Genomic DNA, 17,901 nt, shown 5'->3' with positions numbered 1-17,901 from the left:
CTTTCAGAGCTGAAGACTAGACTAGACTAGTAGAGTAGAGTAGAATATAGAATAGGAGAATACAGAATAGAATAGAATAGAATAGAATAGAATAGAATAGAATAGAATAGAATAGAATAGAATAGAATAGAATAGAACAGAACAGAACAGAATTCTTTATTGGCCAAGTGTGATTGGGCATAGAATAGAATAGAATAGAATAGAATAGAATAGAATAGAATAGAATAGAATAGAATAGAATAGAATAGAATAGAATAGGATTCTTTATTGGCCAAGTGTGATTGGGAATAGAATAGAATAGAATGGAACAGAATAGAATGTAGAGAAGAATATAGAATAGAATAGAATAGAATAGAATAGAATAGAATAGAATAGAATAGAATAACATTTATTGTTGTTGCATTCCACGAATACAATGAAATTTGAAAGCTACTCCAACACAGTGCCCCAAACAGTACACCACAGTCACATTACAGAGTATTTAAAAATTAAAATAATTATAATAATAGTAATAGGACTAAATCACAAATACACTTTTTGATTCAAGACAATTATTGCCTTGGAAAAGAAAGTGTTTCTCAATCTATTAGTCCTCATTTTAAGATGCCTATAGTGCCTCCCTGATGGTAACAGTCCGAAATATGAATGCCCATGATGAAAATGGTCTGTGGAGATTTTTAGTGATCTAGAGAGGAGTCCGGTCTTCGCAATCTCTTCCAAAGAAGAAAGAGAGCGACCGATTATTTTTTGTGCTGTGTTTATAACTCTCTGGAGCATCTTCTTATCCACTGTAGGAATCTGTCTTGGTGCAAATACTCTCAGTGTACATAAAAGAAAAGGTACATTTGTCAAGAGTCCAGAATCATCAGGTACAACACTTAATGATAGTCATAGGGTACAAGAAGCAATCAAACCATACTAGGAAAGAGTCCGTATAAATCGTGAGGATACAAGCGACAAAGTTACAGTCATACAGTCATAAGTGGAGGAGATAGGTGAAAAGAAAGATGGGAAGATTAAGAATAATCTAAGAAGCTTCTTGGATGAGAAGCGAAACGTCTTCAAAAAACCAGGAAGTCCAGTTGCCTCTTGAAAAAAGAAAAAGAAAAAAGCACCTTTGGGACAACTATCACCTGAAGGACTGAGAATCTCCACCCACTGGTCTAAATGGTCTCCCCCAGCCCGATCCTCCATCTATTTGAGTATTATGGGAGTTGTAACCCAACAGGTTTAAACTCCGAACCGGGCATCCCAGCCCAATTCCTTTGCGCTGAGCGCCACCCAAACGGCCCCAAGAGAAGCCCACCAACCGGCTTCCCCTTTCTCCGCCTGGGGGCGGGGGGGGGGGGCGGGGAGCGAGGGCAGGAACCAGGGGAGGAGCCCCCTGCCCCGCCCAGCCGACTCACCTGGCCTGCCCCACCCCCAGCTTTTCTTTTCTTGTTCTTTTTTCCGCCCTGCGCGCATGTGCTTGCTCGCCGCCCCGCCACAGGCGCTTCCAACCCTTCGCCGAGCGCTTTCCAGGCGAGCCTCGTTTCCAAAGTGACTGGGAAAGCCGCCGCTCGAGACGCCGCCGCCGCCGCCGCTTTTGCTTGGCCCGCCGGAGGAGTCCCAGCCATGCCAGCCCCGGCTCGCTTCTGGGAGCTCCGGGCGGCGCTGCTCTGCGCCCTCCTGTGCGCTCCAGGCTTGCTCCCCAGCCAGGCAGGTGAGTGAGATCGCGGGAGTCTCCCTCTCCTTCTCCCTTCCTCCTCCTCCCCCCTCTCTCTCTGGGCTCCGCTGCCCTCCGTCCCCTCTCCCACCCATCCACTTGGGACCCCATCCCACCCACCCACCCCAAAAAACCGGTCTAGGGTTCGCTGCTCTTATAGAAGGACCGGAGGTTCTGCAAAGTTGGGGCGACCTCTGGCCTCGAGCTGCCTTTGCAACGGGCGCAGGGAAGTAAATAGGAAGGTTGTGGGGAGATAGATGAGTGCAAAGTTCTCCTTTCACCCAATATGCTCCGCCTTGAGTCTGTCCGCCCCCGCCGCCCCCCCATCCCCCAAATCGGGCCATCTAGATCAGGGGGTCTCCAACCATGGCAACTTTAAGCCTGGCGGACTTCAACTCCCAGTGCTGGCTGGGGAATTCTAGGAGTTGAAGTCCGCCAGGCTTAAATTTGCCATGGTTGGAGACCCCCTGATCTAGAGAGAGGTTGGACTACAGCTGCCATCATCCCTGCCCCCGGAGGGGGGAAAGTTGTTGAAGGCTTGGGCAGAGAGCATGCTGTTAAAATAGGCAATTCCCTTCTTAGAGCATCAAGTTCTATTTAGTCACTCCCTACTCCAGAGAGGGGAAATTGCTTCCTTGTGGTGGGTCCTAATTGTTACCTTAATGTTTATTACCTGCCCTTCCTCCAAGATTCCCTTCCTCCCCCCACCCTCCCCGTTATTTTTCACAAAAACCCAGCCGTGAGGTAAGAAGAAGTATGAAAGTGCTTGATCTGACATCTTGGAAGAGCTGAATTTATACAACTTGATCTATTAAACACCCAATGCTTGTATTTGTACCACATCCTGAGCTTGGTTTAAGTTAAACTTTTTTCTCCCTGACTTGGTAGATTGTGGGAAGAGAGCTTATTTGCTCAAATCCAGGTAATACTTTTGTACTTAGGTGTACAGAATTACTATCCTGACCTATACTCCAGATATTAATTCAGGATAGCAACTTGTACTATCACTAAATGTGATATGGGAACACAGCCAATAGGCTTTACTGGTGTCTCTGGGTTCGAACCCAGATCTCCTTGGTCAAAATCTGATGTTCATTCTCCCAGATTGCCCATTCCTCTGATTCACACGTACATGTTGAACTCTTTATTGCCCTTCACATTTGGAACTCAGCTGTCCATCTGGCAATAATGCAAGACTGTAGGGCAAAGGGTCTTCAGACCTGGCAAGTTTAAGACTTGTGGACTTCAGCTCTCAGAATCCCTGAGCTAACATGACTGGAGGAGGAATTCTGGGAGTTGAAGTCCACAAGTCTTAAAGCTGTCAAGTTAATTTGCTGTAGGGCAAATTAAGCCTTGAATGAACTTTGGAACTAGTTGTGATGTTGAAAGGGCACCCACATTTTTTGGGGGGTGGGGGGAAAGGGTCGTGGACCAGGATTCGTTTCTAGTTTGCTTTTGTCCTTTGGCTAAGATAGCTGTAATCCAACTATAGTTCTGATTAATTAGAGAAAAAGTATTAAGTATGGTGAATCTCTTCTACAGAAGTGAAGGCCTGCCATGAATTTATTGCTGCAAGCTGTGCATCTTGCACTTTTCCAACCAACTGACTTGAAAGTCTCCAAACTTGGCAACTTTAAGACTTGTGGACTTCAACTCCCAGAATTCCTCCTCCTCCCATCAGGTTAGCTCAGGAATTCTGGGAGTTGAAGTCCACAAAGTCTTAAAGTTGCCAAGTTTGGAGACCTCTGGTCTAAATCCACCCCAGCTGCAGAGTATTTTCAGCATGGACACCAGATAGTATTGATATGCAACTGAAACAGTGTAATAACATCATTATACAGGTAGTCCTCGAGTTACAATTGCAACTGAGCCCAAAATTTATGTTGTTAAGTGAAACATTTGCTAAGTGAGTTTTTGCCCCATTCAATGGCTTTTCTTGCCACCGCTGTTGAGCGAATCATTGCCTTTGTCAAGTTAGTAATATGGTGGTTAAGGGAAGCTGGATTTCCCATTGACTTTGCTTGTTGGAAGGCCGCAAAAGCAGATCCCATGACCCACCTGTCCCAGCTGGGACTCAATGGGAGACAGAGAATAGAGGGGGTTGCGGGGCCAGTCAGAGGTGGTAACTACTCAAAATTTCTGCCACCGGTTCTCCAGAACTGGTCAGAACCTGCTGAATACCCACCTCTGCATGCAGTCCACAAACATATTCCCTGCCAGTGATTCTTGTAACAGTGTGTTCTGCAGAAAAACATACTCGTATTCATTCTTTTTCTCCTTCACTTGGTAGCATACTTAATGCCAATCTGTTTTGGTGCTGGATCTGGAGTATTTTAGGAAAGTGGTTTAGTAATGCAGATGGAGTCATACTTCTGTTTTTCGCCTACTCTATTTCCCCCCCTCTCTCTCCCTCCCTCCCTCCCCCCCTCCTCTCTCAAAACTATCAGCCCCATTCATTAGAACCGTCTGATGGATGCTGGTGCATGCTTGTTGTACCAACCTGTTGTTGAGCAGGATTTTTGTGTTCTATGGCTGGATGTTATGGCGTTGTACACGTTCTGCCTTAACGGGTTGGGTGAGCTCAACTAAATTGGGCTTTATGCAACAAACAAGTCAGTAGCTCGGGGCTGCATAACATTTTCATAGCCCGGTGGGCACATTTAACCTTTTGGGGAATGGCTCACGAGACCTTGCAAATAAGGCAGCAATGCTCAGTGTGTCACGCAGCTAGCTGGGTTCACAGACCTTGATGAACTGGGGTACAGAATTGACCCCTTTGGGGGAGTTGGACAATAGACTGACCTATCATCTATGGAGATTCTCAGTCATCCAGGTCAGGGTTGTCCCAAAGGTGTTGTCATGCCCTTGTTGGAGTCTGAGAAGGGGAGATTGAGCAGCTGACAGGGAGTGGGACTGTGGCTCCAGTGGCTATGGAGGAAATGGGGTTAGGGCAAAGGCCGGCTGGGCATTCGGAGGAAGACCCAGGGCCATCCCCTCTTCATCCTAGGGCATGCAGGGAGGAACGGAGAAGGGAGCAACGTGGCTTGCGAGAGAGAAGAAGGCCCTGATCCCTTTCATTGCAGTTGCAGTTGGGAGAACAGGATATAAGTGGGGCGTTTGCACATGGCTCCTTGCTGGAAGCAAAGTGTACATTATCTTGGTCGAGCCTTATCTGGGTTTTGGTGTCCTCCCAACTGGGGGTGCTACGTTATCCTTTGAAAGTCTGCAATTTATCATCCTGGCCTGCTGTGTTAATTACTTCAGTGTGGTTTGTGTTGTTGTTGTTTTATTTCTAATTATCTTTACTTTGGGTTCGGACTGCATTTCTGCTCTTCGTAGACTGTTTATTGAAGAGTTTGTTATCCAGCCAAGGATAATTGGACATTGGGGCCAAGTTGGAGGCATTAAAGGAAATTTATTCTACTTTGGTGACTTTGTTATTTTTGTGTCATGCCCGGGTCATCACAGATGTTTTTTCAAGGGGGGAAACTGGACTTTCTGGTTTTTCTTTGAAGATGTTTCGCTTCTCATCCGAGAAGCTGAAGAAGCTTCTTGGATGGGAAGCAAAACGCCTTCAAGGAAAAATCAGAAAGTCCAGTTGCCTGTCTTGGAAAAGCACCTTTGGGACACTGACCTCTCAAGTAATTAAATGGGCTTAGTTCCCATAACATGGGACATATAAACAAAAACATGAGGTGAACACCAACCAAAGAATAGAAGAGAACATAGAAGAGAAGAGAACCTTGGAGGTCTTCTAGTCCAGCCCCCTGCTCAAACAGGAGAACCTATACTATTTCAGATAAATGGCTGTCTAGTCTCTTCTTAAAAACCTCCAGTGATGGAGCACCCACAACTTCTGGTGTCAAGCAGTTCCACTGGCTAATTGTCCTCACTGTTAGAAAGTTTATCCTGAATTCCAGGTTGCTTCTCTCCTTGATTAGTTTCCATCCATTGTTTCTTGTCCTGCCCTCTGGGGCTTTGGAGAATAGCTTGACCCCCTTTTCTTTGTGGCAGCTCCTCAAATCCTGGAATACTGCTGTCATGTCACTCCTAATTCCTCTCTTCCTTAGACTAGCCAGACCCAAAACCTGCAGCCGTTCTTCATATGTTACTTTTAGTAACTCCAGGCCTTTGATCATTTCAGTTGCTCTTCTCTTAACTTTTTGTAAAGTCTCAATATCTTTTTTGTAGCGTGGTGACCAAAATTGGTTGCAGTATAAACTTAGCATACTGGGAAGTCATTAGGTCACAATGTAGCAAGCCAGATGTTGGAAGCATCTGTGCGAACCTGGTTTTTGCAAGCCTGGATGTATTGCTAAATTTCTATGCCATGTACCTCACTGCCCAAAGTGACTCTCCCATAAAAATAAAAAATGAGGTTAACACCAACCAAGCTTAGCTTCCTGGGTGGTCACTAGATCACACTGAAAACAATATAGTAAGCCGGATGTTGGTGGCATCTGTGAAAATCTGGGCCTTGTGCAAGTCTGTTTTTTTTCAACTCACTATCGTCCAGTTATTAAGTCAGGGCAGTTGTAATCCGAGAAAGCAAATTAGTGATGCACGTAGTGTAATTCGAATCCATGGAAATAGGAGACGAGAGCAGGGATGATTTCTGGTCCAAGTTCTTTATCGGCAAGAGTGGAAAGTGTTGTGCAGGCTCTTTGAAACACCTGCTCTCTTGTGATTGGCTTTCCCCTGGGGCAGCAGCGGGTGGATTTCATGTCGGTGTGACCTATTTTGTTCCGTCTTTTCATGAGAGTCCTGAAGTCGACCAATCAGCGTCCCTCACAAAAGGAGGCCTTGAGGGCAGAGTCAACTGTCAACTATTATTTTATCAATTATAAAACACCCTCTGGGAATACATGCAGAAGTGCATGCGGGTGACCTGGAGATCAGGGATACGAGCAGCGACTGTTTTGCAATGCAAAGCTCGGGACCTTGGCTGGCTGTTTTGGAGAAGAGGTGGTGCTTGCTGGATGCACTGCAAGCTCTGGGGTGCACAAATATCAAAGAAGGCTGAGCTTTTACTCCACTTATCTATGATGTCATAAGGAGACTGGATCATCATATTTGCCTTACAGCAGTTTCCCAATCTTGGCAACTTTAAGGCACCATCCTGTAAGGCAGGGGTCTTCAAAGTTGACAGCTTTAAGTCTTGTGGACTTCAACTCCCAGAATTCCTCCTCCAGTCATGTTAGCTCAGCAAGGGTCTTCAAACTTGGCAAGTTTAAGACTTGTGGACTTCAACTCCCAGAATTCCTCCTCCAGTCATGTTAGTCCAGGAATTCTGGGAATTGAAGTCCACAAGTCTTAAACTTGCTAAGTTTGAAGACCCTTGCTATAAGGTAAAGGCTTCTTTAAGATGGCAACTTTAAGATGGGTGGACTTCAACTCCCAGAATTCCCCAGCCAGCATGTCTGGCCGAGGAATTCTGGGAGTTGAAGTCCACACATCTTAAAGTTGCCAGAGTTGAGAAACTGTCCTTGCAAGATAGTCAGAAGATGCATTTCACTCCCAGATGGTCCTGGCCCCATCTCTGCATCGGACGCAGGACCCTCATCTGAGCCCTCTCCAGACTCCCGGACTGGTCCCCATTCTTCCCCGCTGCCCAATTCTGCTGCCGTCTGCACAGGCTGCCGGCGAACCACAACAGTCTACATGGAGTTGTGCTTGCATATCATATATTGGCCAGCACGCTTAACTCAGGAGTAAGCTTTATTTTCAGGAAAATATTATCACATGTGTGTGTTAGGATGCTGATCCTGTGTGTTAGGATGCTGATTTCGGAGGTCACCAGCTTTTCCAGATGCTGAGAAAGACTCCATAGCGCAGCAGATGGGAAAGTGGGCAGCTTTGCTTCGTGTCCCTTCCCCGAGAGTTGCTGACGGCAGGGATGAGGGCTATTGTTAAATGTGTGAACAGGCCTCAGTTTGTGGGTTGCTTGGAACAGATGGGAGGAGATCCTGAAGCAGGCAGCGTTTTTCGCCTCTTCCCCCTATCCAATGGAGCAGCGTGCCTGCCAAGATTTGAAACCATTGGGCAAAGCATCCAACTTCTCTGTGCTTGTCTGTGGTGACAAAAATAGCTGGGCTCTTTTAACAGCCTGTAGACACACACACACACACACCAACCTGCTAAGAATTTGGGGAACCAAGTCCTGCTTTCTTACTGGCTCTTGTTAAGTCACTCACTGCTAGTTAAAGTGCTATAACCAGAACACTGTATCCATGGCAATAGAGCCTGTCAACCTTCAACTATAGAAAGATAATTGGTTAACTAAAGAGAGAGAGGGAGGGAGAGAAGGAGAAAGAGGAAGGAAGGAAGGAAGGAAGAGAAAGAAAGAAAGAAAGAAAGAAAGAACATGTATTTGTCTCAGTAAACAGAAAAGGCTCCCACACTAAGTTGGACACTTTCTCCTTATTGGTGAGCTGGTTGCAAGGGGTTGGATGTTACTACTGGTGGTTGCCTCCCACTCTCGGCCTGGATCCCGACCTGCATTCCAAGCTGGCCTCCTTTTTGGAGTTAAATAAACCTGCATGGAATTGCAGTTGCACAGTTTTGGCGAGGTTCGTGCTTATCAAAGTTAATTCGTCTGCAGCAGCCTTTTAACCGGGGATTCGTAAGAATCATTAAAAGGTTTCTGTTCCCTTTGGTTCGTGTTTGTTGTATTGGAAAAGGGTTTGGGTCAGAACACCCTCTGGCTCTTCACCAGCGGCCCTTCCCTCCAACCTTCGCCCAAAGCCCCGCACCAGGAGGTTGAAGCAGACCCCAAGTCAGAATTCCTGCCCCGCTCCAGCCGCCTCCAACCTCCCCCGAAGGAGGCGACTCTCTTCAGCAACACAAAACGTTCATTGTATGGATCCAGCCCAGGAGCCATAGTTGGGGGATCCCTGATTTAGTGCAATATAAAAAAATGCAAATAATCTTTCTGCGGACCACCAAAATATTCTTGCGGACCACCAGTTGGTGACCACTGGTCTAGCCTACAGCTTGGGGGATTTGTGGGAGGTCTCTTGTCCAACAGCTAATCAGCTCTGACCCCACTTTGCATTTCGAGATCAGCTAGGTGTGCCCACTTGCTCGATCACAAGCTTTGAATTCTATACAATTATCCTATCCACACGGTCAACGTTGTTTTTCTCATTGTTAGGTTATCTTGTCCTGTTATCAGGTTGTGAGATGGGGCAGCTATGTAAATTGCAATGATAAAAGTAATATTTTTTTAAATATTTCCAGCGTGAGAACTTTGTTCACTTTTTACGGCAAAAACAACCCAGAATCTTGTGGCACATGTTAACTAAAAATATTTCTTTAGTCTTTTTAATTGCCAGCAGAAAGGGAGTAGGGGAAAGTAGTGCATTCCTAAAATGCTTCAGATAATTGCTAGGCAGCCCGAAGCTGTAGGCGGGAAAGATTATTACTGGAGAGCATGATGGATGACTCTTGACTATGGATGTGTCCCATTGGAGAATATACATCCGGCGGGTGGGGGGAAGACCAGGGGAAATGAATGATGTGTTTTAGTGCCAGCTGCACCCAGGTAACGCCAACATGGTCACTCCTAATAAATCACATTTTTTTACTCCGAGAGATGCGGCTAGAGACTTATGATTTGAATGGGGGTGAATTTGTCAGAGCCCTGACAACACGTTAAAGTCTAATTGTCCTTGTACAGACTTTTTTTTAGCTCATCGTCTACTCCATCCAGTGCATCGACTGTAGTCAGAGAAAAATAATATTTTCTACATGATGTACAGAAACTAAACATGCACGTGGACATGGGGCCACTACCTGCAGGCTAACAAGCTAGTAGATACAAAGCCCAAGGATGTAATACTAAAAGAGTAGAAAACAAGAAGGAGATCAAAACATCTCTTCCTAAAAGTGATAAAAATACAGTTGTGGCTTATGGCTTACACATCAGGCTAATTATTTTGTTCATTGGGGTTTGTTCCTATTAGAAATCATCATTGGCCAGATTCATACAATATACAGCACGGTTTTCAAAAGAAAGGAAGGACTTTTTGCCACAGTTCTTAAGCAAATCACATTAGTTGTTAAGAGAAGCATGGGGTCATTAAACAAATCCAGTTCCCCCCATTATTTCGCTTCTTGGAAGCTGGCTGGGAAGGTCACACATGACAATCTCATGATCCTTGGATGCTGCAATCATCATCAATGCATGCCAGTTGCCAAGCGATCGAATTTTGTCCATGTGGTTGTGGGGATACTATGACAGTCCCTAAGTACAAGGACTGGTAATAAATAGCTTTTTTTCAGAGCTGTTGTGACTTCAAATATTTGCTAAATGAATGGTTGTAAGTTGAGGACTACCTGTCGAATCTAAATTAAATACCTGAACATTTTGGGGGGCAGGAGGCAAAAGACAAAAGGGAAATTTTTTGACAGCTCCTGGTCATTGAATAACTCTAGAACTGAACAATTTTCTGTCACTTCAACCAATATTTTAGGATCTACATCTAAAGCCCGGAAGGAAAACAACCTTTCTATCTGTGCCTTTTTTTTTTAAACAGGGGAATGTAAAGGTTTGGAGTCATGTAAACAATGCACTGAGGGTTCTCCTTCCCAGAATATTACAAACTGCATTTGGAAATACTGTCAGGAGTCTCATGAGAAGCCAGGTAAGTCAATAAAAAAAAGAATGCTGGCCAAATATTTGCACTGCCTGCTTCATTTTACCATTACTACTGCTTTACTGTTATTGCATAGATACTCAGGACACAATTTTACACCTCCCTGCTGCTCTTGGATACCAACCCTGTGACGACATACATATAACGTTGCTAGGTTTTGTGCAGCAGTGCCCAAAAAATACGTCAGAAGATGACCTGTGCCATAAATTAGTTTTAATGACTATTTAGACTATTATTATAGAGTGCACTTCTCTGTCTTATAAGCACAGGCTTGAATTTTTGGTCAGAGTTGGAAGACACCTTATCTAAATTGAAATGCTGCTCAGAATGGTCAGAGTTGAGGTCACCAATATCCAGAATTGATGGATGCTGTAGAAGAATAGAGTAGAATAGAACAGAGAATAGAGAATAGAATTGAACAGAATAGAACAGAATAGCAGAGTTGGAAGGGACCTTGAAGGTCTTCTAGTCCAACCCCCTGCTTTAGGTAGGAAACCCTACACCACTTCAGACAAATGGTTGTCCAACATCTTTTTAAAAACTTCCAATGTTGGAGCATTCACAACTTCTGGAGGCAAGTTGTTCCACTGGTTAATTGTTCTCTCAGTCAGGAAATTTCTCCTTAGTTCTAAGTTGTTTCTCTCCTTGATTAGTTTCCACCCATTGCTTCTTGTCCTGCCCTCAGGTGCTTTGGAGAATAGCTTGACTCTCTCTTCTTTGTGGCAGCCCCTCAGATAGTGGAACACTACTATCATGTCTCCCCTGGTCTTTCTCTTCATTAAACTATACAAACCCAATTCCAGCAACCATTCTTTATATGTTTCAGCCTCAGGTCCCCTAATCATCTTTGTTGCTCTTTCCTGCACTCTTTCTAGGGTCTCAACATCTTTTTTACATTGTGTCAACCAAAACTGGATGCAGGATTCCAAGTGTGGCTTTAACAAGGCATTATAAAGGGGTATTAACCAGGGATGGGATTCTACCAGTTCGCACCTATTCACTAGAACCGGTTGTTAATATTCTAAACAGTTCGGAGAACCGGTTGTTAGAAGAAATTATTGGCCTAATCCTGTAAGGAAGGCAGGAAGGAAGCATTCTGGTGTTGTTTACAGAAACTGACTCTCCGTTAACCCTTATTACGTTCTTGGCAGGACGAGACTTCCTGTCTCAGGAACTTCTCTGGAGTTTTTTCCCCTCCTTTGCTGGTACTTTGCTTGTGTGGAGTGACCATTCAAAGTTACAGTGGCACTGAAAACAGTGATTTATGACCATTTTTCACAGCAACCCCACAGTCATGAGAGGCCAGGTGAGGAGATGTGTGCCTTGATGTGAGTGATATTGAGTTGGCCACACCCAGCCAATAACATGACCACCAAGCCATGCCCAGCACCTAAACCATGCCCACAGAACCGGTTGTTAAAAAATTTGAATCCCACCTCTGGTATTAATACCTGACATGATCTTGATTCTATCCCTCTGTTTATGCAGCCTAGAACTGTGTTGGCTTTTTTGGCAGCTGCAGGACACTGCTGGCTCATATTTAAATGATTGTCCATTAGGACTCCAAGATCCCTTCCTCAGTTACTACTACGTCCTTGTGAGGACCCTGGTTTTTGTTTTTTGTTTTTTGCAAAGATGAGCTACCAGCTGGCAGTCTGCAACTTCTAGCCAATTAGACTTCATGGCCAATAGTGACAGATGCTGAAAGTTGTAATTGTCCACAAGAGCCACGTTAAGGCCATCACGCTGAAAAATCCTTCTATTTTATGGGAACATCTAAGCCATCTCAAGTTCTGAATGTCTTTTGGTTTGTACCTGACTTGTTGCCCTGGCTACAGTTCCAGGAAGGGAAGGATAGCCCGGAGCTGTAAAAAAAAAAAAAACCCTTTGCTGTCTGTTGATTTTTGAGATCTGGTGCTTGTTGCTAACGAGAATTGCTGGCCAGTATGGATTAGAAACTAAGAGTTTGCGTCAAGAAGCAGGGAGAGTTATATTAGCTCATAGAACACAATATTTGTAGTTCAAGGTTGAACTGTGGGATCCTTGTTGCTCTCTGCACTTGGTTGTTTTCTTGCAGGCATTTCCTTACCAAACTAGGTAACATCATCAGTGCTGTGATAATGTTACCCAGTTTGGTAATGAACTGTTTGCAAAAAACAAACGAGAGAGTAATAAGGACCCCATAGATTACGTTATTTTCTTATCCAGCTTCAGGATAAGAACTCCACCTTCTTCTAACAGACTCCAGACTTCTTCTAACATTCAGCAGGCCAAGCAAAAGATAGGCATCTTCATAGACCCAAATCATTTAAAACCATTCTTAAAAATTGCCTAAAAGAAACAACAGTAGGAGCTTAGCTGGGAATAGGTAAGTTCCTACTGTTGATATTTTAAGGCAATTTTTAAGAATGGTTTAAAATGCTTTGGGTCTATGAAGTTTCTCAGCCATCCACATTATGGTTGTCCCAAAGGTGCTTTTCAAAAGGCAACTGGGGTGTCTTGGTTTTAAATGCTTTGTGGATGAAAACGAGGTTGTGTTCATGTTGGGTGCTTAGAAAACTACAAGGATAAAATCAGTGAAGTTGCAGGGAGCACGAAGGAAAGTTTTACTGTTCTGTCCTAAGTTTTTACTTTTTAAAGTTGTTTTGTGTAGTAGTTCTTCGATTAGCCCTGTAGAACAGGTCAATGTTTCCATCTTCCTGTTACCTGAGTCTGAATGGTTTGTGACAGTGGTGAACTTTCAAACTTAGAAGAAGAAGCATTTCACAACATCCCAAAAATACCTTTTCTATGAACCTCACAATCACAACAAATAAAAATGACAGACTTTGGATTTCCACTGATTCAGAGCAGAAGGGCATTTAGTGTTTCTGTGTTTTGCAGGAACAAACCTAATTAGAAAATCTTTTCTGTTTGTACCATTTGTGAAAAAGAGACAGGATACCAACAGCAGGAGTTAGCTCTTCACTTTTCTGATGACAACTGCTTCAGTGCCATTTTGAGGACAGAAGTAGCTGATAGAATTTCTTTCGCTTAAAACAAAACAAAACAATTCAAAGGCTCACTTTAGGTCAAGAATGACGTAGCAACCATGTCATTTATGTGGGAGGAAAGTCTATTGGTCTTCCCCCAACTAATGGGGCTGCCATCCCCCAGGAGGAATGGGACAATTCACAGCAGCCAACTCGCCATGGCCACCTCACCATGGTGAACTAGCTGCAGCCATCATGTCATGGCCAACTTGCCTTGGCCAACCTGGTGCAGTCATCTTGCCAGAGCCAACTTGCCACAGGACAATTCCACATGAGATAAATCAACGTGATAAATATTATCCACCCCTGGTTTTTTTGACATTATTTCCACTGCCAAAATTGAAAGTAATGTAGAAGAAATGGTGGCAGATAACATTTATTGCACGGAATTATCCTATGTGGATTGTCCTGCAGCGAGTTGGCAATGGAAATTTGTCCTGTGGCGAGTTGGCAGTAGCAAGTTGTCCTAGATTCCCTCACCAAGTGCTCCCAAGCGGAAGATGGAGACTTCATGCCTTCCCACCACCGTTTCTTTGCAACTCTGGTATCTGGAGGCATTCTGTGGATGAGGGGTGATGGTCCTGCAAACCACAACTAAAACATGCCATAGCTTATTGTCACGAGTGAACCCAGCCATCCTGGTTCCGTATTGCCATACATGGAAGAAGAAGAAGAAGAAATAAAAACTATTGCTTGTTATTGTGCTCTGCCTCACCACTTCCTTCATTTGTAGGTACGGGGAGCTGCATGAAAAATGGAGAAGCGTTGAAGGAGAAATGTTCATTTTTCAACACTACTGTCAGCTGTGAAGGTAATCCTTCGCTGAGGGTTTGTTAGAAGGCCTTGCAAATCCTACTGTCTGTATTACATAAGTTTACTAATTTGTGGAGACCAATTCACGTTAAGGAAAGACTATGGATTGAATAGTTCTTTGTCCATGTTGGGTGTGTGTTCCTTCCCAAATCAGAATGCTTTGTCAGTTGTCATGGACAGCAAGAACGGGACCAAGATGATGGATACTAGGCCTGTGCTCAGCTCTCATATGATTATTTCAGGTTCATCATATGATAAACCAAATGCGCATAGAAAATCTGAATCTAATAACCCCTTTGTCTACTGCAGCCTTAGAAATCGGATGCAAATTTCTGAGCAGTGATTCTAGAGTAAACATTGTAGTAACTAGGACAACCCTAATACAAAAACTCTGGGTTGAGATCCATCACAGAGCTGCACATCCCACCATCTCAAAAAAGTGTTTGGCTTCTATAGAAATTGTCACTCATTTTCTTGTTTTAATGTGATTAAGTATTGAATAAGACACAATGTGATTTAAACCCAATTTATTATGTTTTTTTGGCACAGCTGATTTTTTTTTATTTTTTTGCCTTTCTTCTTCTGGCTCACTGCAAAAAGGGAAAAATTATTTATCCGTACCTGAGGCCAGTTAGGTCAGTCCCATCTCAGAAACACAGAGCTAAAGCACCCCATCCCAAGATTAGATGATTGGTTTAAGATAATTCCCTAGTAAGACATTTCTAATGGTATTACAGGTAGTCCTTGACTTATGACTTGCTTAGCGACTCTTCAAAGATATGACCGACCTGGAAGAAGGCACTTACCCAGATTCAAGAAATCAATGGTTGGAGCCCCTCTGTGGACACATGACTAAATTTGACAACACGGCCAATTTATGGGTGTTTGTCATGTCCCATAGTCACATGACAATGTTTTATGATAGTTTTCCTGAAACCTGGCATTTAATTCTGATTTTCAGCAAAACTGCACCCATTGTGAAACATTGGTTCGTTTAACATCCACAGGTTCACTTCACAATCACAGTGATTTACTTAACTGCCACCAAAAAAAAAAGGATCATGAGACAGGCTTCAGTCATATGACCGATTCATCTTATGACTGTAATGGGCAGGTTTCTTTCGGTCATATGTCAAGGACTCGATTATTTTCTGATAGCGTATAGAACAGAGGTGCACATCTTTGTCTTTCTTCCTGATAGCTATTTTACGTTTGGAGATTTTTACCCTTGGCTTTCATCATCCTGTTTTCTTAAGAGAGTATAATGGAATCAAATCATAAAAAACAGCCCTGCTGGATCAGGCAGGAGTGATCTGAATCCACCATTTTGTTTCACACAGTGACCTAAGAGAGTGGTTCAATTTCTATGGCTGCCTACTTCTCACAGCAGCCCCTGACTGGGAGATCATCCTAAATCTTGAAGCTTTAGGATAATTTACCCTACCTCAGAGGTCGTATTCAGCAGGTTCTGACCAGTTCTGGAGAAGCAGTAGCGGACATTTTGAGTAGTTCGGAGAACCTGCAAATCCCACCTCTGACTGGCCCCGTCCCCATCTATTCTCCGCCTCCCGAGTCCCAGCTGACCGGCTGGGTCTTCTTTGGTTGCCCTGCACAGGAGAATGGAACTGGAAAGCAGGTTAGTGGGGTGGGAGGGAATGGGGATTTTGCAGTATCCTTCCCCTGCCATGCCCACCAAGCCATGCCCACACAACTGGTAGTAAGAACATTTGAATCCCACCACTGCCCTACCCCCTTTGAAATCATCCAAGTGAAGGAAAAATTTCACAAGCTAGGTGTGCTCCGTGAAGAAGGGTTTCCTTCTTTTCTTAATCCCTCCTGAGTCAGTTTCATTGGACGGTTCCTTGTCCTAGACTTTGGGTCATTGTTCTGCGCAATGAACTCCGGGAATTCAGGACTCTGACACATTGTTCAGGTTGAAGAAACTCTTTTTATGAGTACATCATATTGGCACTCAGAAAAGGGAAGCCAGCTCTAAATTATTCCCATGCATAGGGATAGTTAAAAGAATAGGATTTCCATCCCTCCCTCCAGGTCTCTCAGGTCACATAGGCCAGTCTGTCCAGCCATAGATTCCCAACAGGTGTCTGCTGACATGACCTTGGTTCACACGCCGGTAGATGTTATGACTAACCAACTGAGGCACCACATTCCTAAGGTTCACCCCTTCTACCCTTGAATGGCAACGAAGAAACAAAGCAGAAGTAAGCAGGTCTTCGGTTGAAGTCGTTTTGCAGGTTGACGCTTTGGAGACGGTGAAAAACTTCTCCCTGTCTGCTTTCTCTATGATAGGCATGGCCTCCTAAACACCGGTTATGTTCTCCTGTTCTCCAAGCTAAAGACTCACAAAACTTTCTTACGAGAAGGATGTTTGAGCTCTCTAGCCATCTGCCCTCTTTCCATCACTATCATACAAATTTTACAAAGGTTTGAATCTACATACTGGAACCGAAGAACTGAAGAAGCTTCTTGGATGAGAAGGGAAATGTTTTCAAGGGGGAAAAATCCCCAAGAAAGTCCAGCTGCCTTTAGAAAAGCACCTTTGGGATAGCGTAACTGTATTTTCATTGGGCAATTTTAACAGTTTTTGCTTTAATTTGAAGGTCTCTCTTTTTTGTCTTGCTATACAATATATATATGTCCCCCATGCCCCCTATGCATGCACGTGCAATCCCCACCCACTTTGCTGCCACCTCCCCCCACCGCCCCCTGACCTGCACTGCGCCTTACAGCTGATTTTCGGCTTCCCAGAGGCTTCAGGAAGGCTTCTGCAGGCTTTTCAAGCTGAAAACAAGGCCCATTTCGTCACATCCGGTATTTCCCGAAAAACAGAAAGTGGTGAAACAGGCCTAATTTTCATCCTGAAAATCCTGCAGAAGTCTACAGAAGCCTTCCTGAAACCTCTGGGAGGCTGAAAAAGGCCTCAAACCGGCCAAAAATCAGCTGTGAGGAACGCACATGCGCAGTGAGGTAAGTTTGCCTGCAGCTCGCGTGCCATAGGTTCACCCTCACGGTATTAGAGCCACGGTGGCGCAGTGTTAGAGTGCAGTACTGTAAGCTGCTTCTGCTGCAGCCAGCTGCCTGCAATTTGGCAGATCGAATTCCACCAGGCTCCAGGTTGACTCAGTGTTCCATCCTTCCGAGGTTGGTAAAATGGGGGATTGTTGGGGGCAATAGGCTGACTCTGTAAACCACTTAGAGAGGGCTGTAAAGCACTGTGAAGCGGTATATAAGTTTAAGTGTTATTGCTATTGCTATATAGTGGAGGCTTTAAAAAAAAAGTATTCTTTTTTACAGAACAAAAGCTAACTACCACAGAGCATCCCCACCCAACCACAAAGGAGCCTCTCCATCCATCTTCCAAGGAGCCGAAGATTCCCATGCTTGGTAAGTCATCTGTGTAAGTTTGTTTACACTGGAAGAGGAAGGGCTGGGCAGCAAGTATTCGCATGGAAAATGTCAAGCGATATCAAAGCGCTTCCAAATGCTTCCAACCAGGATATTTCTGGCAAGTGCTTACACAGGGGCTGCCACAAAGACGAGGGAGTCAAGCTATTCTCCAAAGCACCTAAAGGCAGGACAAGAAGCAACGGATGGAAACTCAACAAGGAGAGAAGCAACTTAGAACTAAGGAGAAATTTCCTGACAGTTAGAACAATTAATCAGTGGAACAACT

At 44.3% G+C, this 17,901-nt stretch overlaps 1 protein-coding gene across 4 annotated transcripts in view; it reads left to right on the top strand.

Moving 5' to 3' along the window:
- The first annotated feature begins 1,455 nt into the window (after nucleotides 1–1,455).
- CD164L2 (CD164 molecule like 2) overlaps nucleotides 1,456–17,901 on the top strand; it is a 34,849-nt gene continuing 18,403 nt past the window's right edge. For all 4 annotated transcript variants that reach the window (XM_087939718.1, XM_087939716.1, XM_087939717.1 and 1 more), the window contains exons 1-4: nucleotides 1,456–1,702; nucleotides 10,243–10,350; nucleotides 14,128–14,205; nucleotides 17,523–17,612. In XM_087939718.1, coding sequence (XP_087795844.1) covers nucleotides 1,615–1,702; nucleotides 10,243–10,350; nucleotides 14,128–14,205; nucleotides 17,523–17,612 — 364 coding nt within the window. In that variant the 5' untranslated portion in view covers nucleotides 1,456–1,614. The remainder of the gene's footprint in view (nucleotides 1,703–10,242; nucleotides 10,351–14,127; nucleotides 14,206–17,522; nucleotides 17,613–17,901) is intronic.

The sequence above is a fragment of the Pseudonaja textilis genome, chromosome 10, assembly GCF_049901715.1.
Source record: "Pseudonaja textilis isolate UNSWEBS1 chromosome 10, rPseTex1.2, whole genome shotgun sequence".
Lineage (NCBI taxonomy): Eukaryota > Metazoa > Chordata > Lepidosauria > Squamata > Elapidae > Pseudonaja > Pseudonaja textilis.
This window is presented reverse-complemented; position numbering and strand designations above follow the sequence as displayed.